Genomic DNA, 7792 nt, shown 5'->3' on the forward strand with positions numbered 1-7792 from the left:
AGGAGGGATTGTGGTTGCTGGGTGTTGCACAGGATCTGGACTTCGCGTCTGGAACACGGAGTGGGCTGGCAGGTTCAGACAGAAACCACCGTGGAATAGGTCGTAAGAAAGTCGGATCCGAGGATGCATCAGAACGGTTTCCTTGGGGCTGCAAGCCCTACAGCAGTGCTCCCATGTTCCGCTCAACTCGGGCGTCATCGGCCTGAGGTGCAGGAGCGCATTCAGCACTTGGGTGTGGTGGCTGTTTGACGATGCCCCATACACCTGACCAGCCAATGATAATAGATCGTCCTGCTGACCGTATTTCGCTCTTTCTTCAGTGAAGTATTGGTGACATGCCTCAGGGCATGTGGTCCAGGTGGGTGGGAATCTGGCGGTTTGGATCCTAGTTGCTCTTGGACTGGTCACATCAACCACCCTATTCCTCTCCAGGCTGCTGCCGGGCGGGCACAGCGGCGTGTGGGGGGATAAGTGAGTATCAGTTTGTGGATTGACGGTAACATCGCAAAGGCTGGGGGAGGGGGAACTGCAGCCTGAACCTATCCCCAACAACTCAATCCAACTTTCCGCTGTGAGCTCATTCCCCACCTACATCACCAGGGAAGTAATTAGGAGCTGACTCTGGCTCCTGGGGGTGACTGACAAAGCATAGCTGGAAACGTGTCCTGGTTCAATGTCCTTTGCCCGCTCAGGCTGTGAGGACTGGGGGGGGGCGGGGGGGCGCGCGTGGCATTATTTCTAGCTCATGCAAGGCTAAGCTAGGGCCGTCCGTCGGGCTCTAGATCCCTTGGAGGAACTAAAGACAGTTCCCGGTCAGTTGCAGACCCTAGGGGAGAAACCCACCAGAATAAGATCCATCCCCCAAAAGCTCCTCCCCTGCACTCACAGCCCGCGTCCAAGGCCTGGAAGTGGTTTTTGTGATCTCTATTTCCAAACGCCGGGGTGGGGGGCAGAGCTGCAGGGATCCCGGTCAGGAGGGGCTGGAGTGGGGCATGGTGATCTCTCATGCCGTCTGGTCCTGAGCTACAGATACGGTGACCAGTCCCTGCAGCCCCATGGTCAGGCCAGTGCCCACCCTGGTCGGCGGACAGACTCCTGAGGAGATGCCCCAAGAGGATGGCACTGAAATGGCGTTGAGGGAGATGTATGAGTGGTTTTCCCTGTGAACTCCTGTTCTCTTGTGAAAGCAGGTCGTGATACGCCAACAACCCAGCCATCGGTGACCCCAGCAGGTAGTGGCGCTCGAGGGAAGACGGCACCATCCGCTGTGAAGGGTTTGACCTCGGACAGCGGAGTTTCTTGCCCTGCGCTAAAGCGGAAGACCAGAACCAGCAGGTGCAGTGGGGCACTGATGGGACCATGGCTGAATTTCGCCATCCCAGTGTTCGGGCTGGGAAAGATGGAGGGAGCTCACACGCTGCGAATATCACCGCATAAACCGGATCAGAATCACTGGCGTATCCCAGCGTACCCGGTCAAGACTCATTGCAGCTAGGTGAGGGCCTGGTTCAGTGCCCGCTTCCCAGTCCCAACCCCCAGCCAGATCCTGAAGGGTCTTTGCACTGAGGGGATCGCTCCACAAGCCAGGCTCTGCCCTGAGCCAGCAGAGGGACACGAGTCACTAGGGGGTTCCCAGCCAGCGGGGAGAAGCCACCACGTGGAGATTCAGGCGCAGAAGGAAGGGGGATCTGCCCACAGAGGGAGCTGCAGAGCGAGGGGCTTTCCCCAGCCACACATCGTTAGGGGGGTCGGAAAAGAATACACCTCTGTGAGTTGATCAGACATGCCTGAGCAACTTTAATTGAATACGTACACCTGTGCACAGGCGGCAGGCCCAGCGTGATCCCCCTCAGCAAGGGTAGGCGACACTGCGGTTTTAACCTTTATAAGCTCAGTAACATTTGTAACAGGCAGGTCAGCCTAACCCTTGCAGGGGGACACGCTGGCCTCCGCCTGTGCACAGGTGTATATTCAATAAAGGTGCCTCAGGCTGTCTGATCAAATCACAGAGGTGGTCTTCTTTTCCCCGACACCCCCTAACTGATGTGTGGCCTGGGAAAGGCCCCCGGCTCTGCAGCTCCCTCTGTGGGCAGGGATCCCCCCTTCCTCTGCCCTGAATCTCCAGTGGCTGCTTCTCCCCGCTGGCTGGGGAACCCCCTAGTGACTCTGTCCCCTCTGCTGGGCTCAGGGCAGAGCCTGGCTTGGAGCGTCCCATCAGTGCAAAGACCCCTTGAGGATCTGGCTGGGGGTGGGACTGGGAGCCGGGCCACTGAACCAGGCCCCTCACCTGCTGCAATGATCTTGACGGGGTCGCTGGGATACGACCAGTGATTCTGATCCGTTATGCGGTGATATTCGCAGGTGTAGCTCCCTCCATCTTCCCAGCCGACACTGGGGATGGGAAATTCAGCCATGGTCCCATCAGGCACCCACTGCACCTGCTGGTTCTGGTCTCCAGCTTTACGCAGGAAGAACTCCATGTCCGGGTACAAACCCTCACAGCGGATGGTGACGTTTCCCCCGAGCGCCACTACCCTGCTGGGGCTCACCCAGATGGTGGGTTTGGGGTATTCACGACCTGCTTTCAACAAGAGACAGGAGTTAAACAGGGGAAACACCCACCATCATCTCCCCTCCACCCCATTTCAGTCCATCCGTCATTTGGCCTCTCTAGGAGTCTGTCCCCCTACCAGGGTGGGCACTGCCTGACCATGGGGCTCAGGGACAGAGGTTTCACCCATATGTAGCTCAGGACCCAGCTGCATGAGAGATCACCTGCCCCACTCCCAGCCCCTCCTGACCAGTGGGTCCCCTGCAGCTCTGCCCCCCACCCCGGGGTTGGAAATAGAGTCACACAAGACCCACCTTTCCCCAGGCCTTGGGAACGGCGGGCTGTGAGTGCAGGGGAGGGAGCTTTTGGGGGTGGATCTGGGGGTTTCTCCCCCATGGGTGCACTGACCGGGAATGTTTTAGTTCCCCAAGGGGATCTAGAGCCCACGGACGGGCCCTGTTAGCCTTTGCATGAGCTGAAATAAATCCACGCGCCGCCCCCCCCCCCCCCCAGTCCTCACAGCCTGAGGGGCAAGGACATTGAACCAGGGGACAGTTTCCAGCTGCTTTGTCAGTCCCCAGGAGCCAGAGTCAGCTCCTAGTTACTCCCTGGTGGAGTGGGGTGGGGAAGAGCTCACAGGGGAAGTTTGGATTGAGTTTTGGGGAAGGTTCAGGGCTCAGTTCCCCTCCCCCAGCCTTGATGTTACCGTCCTCCCCACAAACTGATACTCACTTCCCCACACGCCGCTGTGCCCAGCCAGCCAGCAGCCTGGAGAGGAAACGGCTGGTTAGTGACCAGATCCAAGAGCAACTGGATCCAACCCCCAGATCCCCACCCCCCTGGACACACATGCCCTGGCTGTCACCAATACTTACTGAGGAAGAGGACGGTCAGAGCAGACGCCATTATGGGTCAGTGGGGGGCTCGTCAAAACAGCCACCCACACCCCAGTGCTGAGCTCCACCCAGCCTGAGCCCGAGTGTGAGCGGAATGAGGAACTGCGCCAGGGGCTGCAGCCCCAGGAAACCCGTGATGCACTCGGCCCCTTTCTTCGCCATCAGGTGGTTTCTCTGGAACCTCCAGCCCAAAACTACCGTGGTCAGAGCAAAGCCAGATCCCTGCAACACCCAGCAAACCACATCCCCTCCTGCAGCTGCCTGGTCCCCCCCTCTCACCCCGCATCACCTCCCAGCCCCACATGGGAGCTGCCCTGTCCAGGGACCATCTGGGAATGGGGGAATCTCAGAAGGTGTCAAGAGGTGCCCAGGCTGCCCTGACCTTTTCCAACAGGCCCGTGTGGCCTCCCTGGAGCAGCAGCTCAGAGCAGAGGAGGGCACCCCAACCCCCCACAAAGAGCGCCCCCCACGGAGAGACCTTCTCCCATGGAACGGGACAGAAATTCCTTCCTGACCCATCTGGGCCTAGCACCCGCCCTGGAGCATGAGGGTGGAGGGGCCTGAACAACCTCCTTCTCAGGTAGCGTCGCTGCAGATGCTGTTCTTAGCCGAGTGGTATGGCACAGAGACAGGATGGGCAGGAGGAGTTGTGGTTTGTGGCCCTCATGAGCGGAGGAGGGAGGGATAAATGTAGATCCTGAGTTGTTAAAGGAGCAGTGGATAAATCCGCAAAAGGGGAAGTCTGCCCAGAGCCGGCGCTCGCTTGGTGTTTCTGCTACTGCCAGTGAAACTCTGTGTAAACCTGATGCCCCAGCAGCTACCCTGTTATATACCCCGGCTCTGGGAGGGGAATGGAGTCTAGTGATTAGGGGGGGAGGGACCGGGAGCCAGGACTCCTGGGTTCTCTCCCTGGTTCTGGTTGGGGCCTGGGGTGTGGGGTCTTGTCATAGTATACTTTCCTCAATCTGAACCTTAGAGTCCCAAAATGAGGTACTAGCATGAAATCCTGTAAGCTTAATTACCAGCTTAGATCTGATACGCTGCCACCAATCAGGATTCTGAGTACCTGATAAACTCTGGTCTCCAAAACCTTCCCTGGGGACCCCTCAAGACCCAGACCCCCTGGATCTTAATAACAAGGAAAGTAAACTCTTTCCCTCACTTAGTGCCTCTCCTGGCTTTTCCCTCCCTGGTTACCCTAGAAGATCACTGGGATTCAAACTCCTTGAATCTTAAAGACAGAGAGCTTTCCACCTCACCCCAGAGGCAATACAGATTTCAAGCTCTGTGAATCTAAACAAAGCGGATTCCCCCTTTTCCCCCCTCCTTCTTTCCTCTCTGTCTCCCACACTTCCCTGGTAAGTACAGACTCAGTTCCTTTGAGCCTTAACAGGCGAAAACAATCAATACAGGTCTTAAAAGCAAACTTAAATAAAAGAGAAGAAAAAAAATCTAAATGTTATCTCTGTGTAATCTAGATGGTATAATATTACAGGGTCTTTCAGGCTTATAGGACAATAGAGGAAAAAGCTTTCTCTGAGGCAGAAAAATACAATTTAAAAGTACTTTCAAGCCAAATACACATTAAAAAACTCTACCAGCCCAGATACACAGTTGCAAATACAGAAACAATCAAAAGACTATATAACCCGCCTTTGTACTCAATACTCACTATTCTGAATATATAAGAGACTGTAGCAGGGATTGGCAAGAAACTTGGTTTGCACTCTCAGTCCCTTCCAGGCACTCAGAGAGAACAAAGCAAACCCAAAAAACCCCACAAATCACCAGGCTTCCTTCCAACCGAGATTTTTGAAAGTATCTTGTTTCCTGACTGGTCCTCTGGTCAAGGGTTGCAGGTCACTGTTTGTTAACCCTTTACAGGTGAAAGGGACATTAACCCTTAGCTATCTGTTTATGACAGGTCTGGTGCGTAGAGAAAAGGACAAAAATTAGAGCCTGGGGTATGCGCAGGGGAGGAGGCGGGGCCAGGGTGTGGATTTGGGGAGGGATTCTGGGGCAGGGCAAGGGTGGAGTCAGGGTGGGGCTGGAGTGGCACGAGCACCCACTGGTGCCATGAGAAGTTGGCGCCTATGCCCCCGGCCCCAGTACCTGGCCCTTCGCTGCCCAGGCAGGTGGGATCCAGGACTGCTCCAGGCTGGATCAGGTCGGTTCTCCCTCTGGGAATAGAACCAGTGTCCATCAGGGCCTGGGGAAGGGATGATTCAGCGATCTCCCTCAGCTGCTGATTCAGCATCGATTTTCACTGTGATTCCTGGGGAGGGGAAGGATGGATCTTAGTTGGTGGGGAACCTGTTCCTTCCCTGGGGGAGATGCTCACTTCCTCCTGTTTCTCTGTAGCAGAGACAGGCCAGGAGGTGCCATTCACACCTGGAGTCACTGTGGAGCAGGTCTAGGTGCAGCTGTTCCTATTTTGGAGGAGGAACGTCCCTGTGTCTGTAGAGCTACAGGGGAGCTTGTCTGACAACCGGGGCCATATCAAACGGAGGGGGGGGATGTAATTCCGACAGCCCAGACCATAGGCACCAAGTTTCTCTGACGCCAGTGGGTGCTTGCCCCCAACTCCGCCCCTTCCCTGCCCCTCTTGGACACCTTCCTCAAATCCCCGCCCGGCCCCACCTTTTCCCCGAGCGTGCCGCCTTCTTCCTCCTCCCCCCTCTCTCCCAGCCGTGCGAAACAGCTGTTTTGCGGCACAAGCTCTGCGAGCTGAAGGGAAAAGCAGGCACGTGGCGGGCTAAGGGGAGGAGGCGGAGGTGAGCTGGGCGGGGAGTGGGGCGGGGAGCTGCCGGTGGGTGCAGAGCACCCACCAATTTTTCCCCATGGGTGCTCCAGCACCGGAGCACCCATGGAGTCGGTGCCTATGGCCCAGACTCACTCTGAGATCACCAGTGGGGGCTGGGAACCACACGGGATTCGTCATTTCAGGTCCAGTTTTCATGTAGACAAGGTCTTAGTCCATCTTTCTATCTATCACCAGACGCACTCCCGTTTGTCCACCGGCCTACGTTCCCAAGGACTCACATTCCCACTGACCCGTGGCCATCGGTCCCCATGGATCTGTCCATCACCCTCTATATAGAAGAACTGAACCCACCAGTTCTGTCTGCAGCGACCATCCCCCTCCAAACACCCGAATGGCCCCGTGGGCGTCTGAGCTGGGAGCCCTGTTCCCTGGGGGGTGAATTGTTCCATTTCTCCCGCTCACCTTCTCCCTCTGGCTCTGTCGGGGGGAGGGGGGAATCTGGCTGCTGGGGCCCAGCTGGGTCGGTTCCCTCAGTGGGATTAAAATGAACATTGGCTGGGATGGGGGAGGGAGGGAACTGAGCACCCAGGCGTGGGGCGGAAAGGGGCTGAAACGGTGACTCAGTGATTGGGCCGCGGCTGGTGGGGAGTGAATTCAGCTCTGGGGCTGATGCTGGCTGGGGAGCCCCTGGGAAAGGCCCCCTGTTCTGAAGCGCCCCCAGGGGCAGGGATCCCCCCCTCTTCCTCTGCTCTGAATCTCCAGCAGCTTCTGCTTCCCCCTGGCTGGGGAACCCCCCAGTGACTCCATCCCCGCTCCCCAGCTCAGCACCCCCTCTGCTGGGTCCAGGGCTCAGGGCAGAGCCTGGCTCTGAGCGTCCCATCAAGGCTGAGCCCCTCTGAGTATCCAGCTGGGTGTGGGGCTGGGAGCAGGATGCCAAACTGGGCCCCTCACCTGCTACCATCAGCTCCACGAGGTCACTGGGCTCCGACCAGATGGGCAGGTCCCACTTGGTGCTGTATCGGCACCTGTAGCTCCCTGCATCTCTCTGGCTAATGCTGCGGATGGGAAACTCAGCCACGTTCCCCACGCGGTCCATCGAGTGCCGTGCGTTTGGGTCCCCAGCTTTACTCAGAAAGAACCTCTCTCCTCGACACCGACACTCACACCGGATGGTCACGGCTCCCTCTGGGGTGACCTGCCCGCTGGGGCGCAGGGAGATGTTGGGTTTGGGGTAGCTGGACTCTGAAGGAGGAAGGAGACAGGCCATGAGACACAGACCCCGGCATGGTCACTGTGCCCCGTCCCCACAGCCTGGCCCCAGTGACGAGGCCGATACAGGGGTCTGCAGAGAGAGTCTCCTGGATGCTTTTCCCTGAATCCAAGACCGAGAGAGCTGGGCTAATGATACAAGTGTAACCCTTCTGCCCCTCTGAGTTGGCAGCAACAAGGGCCGGGTTCAGTATCCAGGGGTTCCGTTTCAGTAACACAAGGCATAACCGGCTCGAGCCCCCACCCAGTGACCTGGGACACTTACATACCATACCCTCCTGGGCGCCTCTAGGAGGCAATACTTCCCCTCTC

At 57.5% G+C, this 7792-nt stretch overlaps 2 protein-coding genes across 2 annotated transcripts in view; both read right to left on the reverse strand.

The window, feature by feature from the left end:
* The window catches only part of LOC142047506 (leukocyte immunoglobulin-like receptor subfamily A member 2), a 26836-nt gene extending 23321 nt beyond the window's left edge, over positions 1-3515 (reverse strand). Inside the window, exons 1-3 of the mRNA XM_075070758.1 lie at positions 3427-3515; positions 3284-3319; positions 2288-2578 (exon numbers count right to left, since the gene is read on the reverse strand). Of these exons, the coding sequence (XP_074926859.1) occupies positions 2288-2578; positions 3284-3319; positions 3427-3457 (358 nt within the window). The 5' untranslated portion in view covers positions 3458-3515. The remainder of the gene's footprint in view (positions 1-2287; positions 2579-3283; positions 3320-3426) is intronic.
* The window catches only part of LOC116832313 (alpha-1B-glycoprotein-like), a 180073-nt gene that overhangs the window by 79312 nt on the left and 92969 nt on the right, over positions 1-7792 (reverse strand). The gene's annotated exons all lie outside the window — the stretch shown is intronic.

The sequence above is a fragment of the Chelonoidis abingdonii genome, chromosome 11 (genome assembly GCF_003597395.2).
Source record: "Chelonoidis abingdonii isolate Lonesome George chromosome 11, CheloAbing_2.0, whole genome shotgun sequence".
Classification (NCBI taxonomy): domain Eukaryota; kingdom Metazoa; phylum Chordata; order Testudines; family Testudinidae; genus Chelonoidis; species Chelonoidis abingdonii.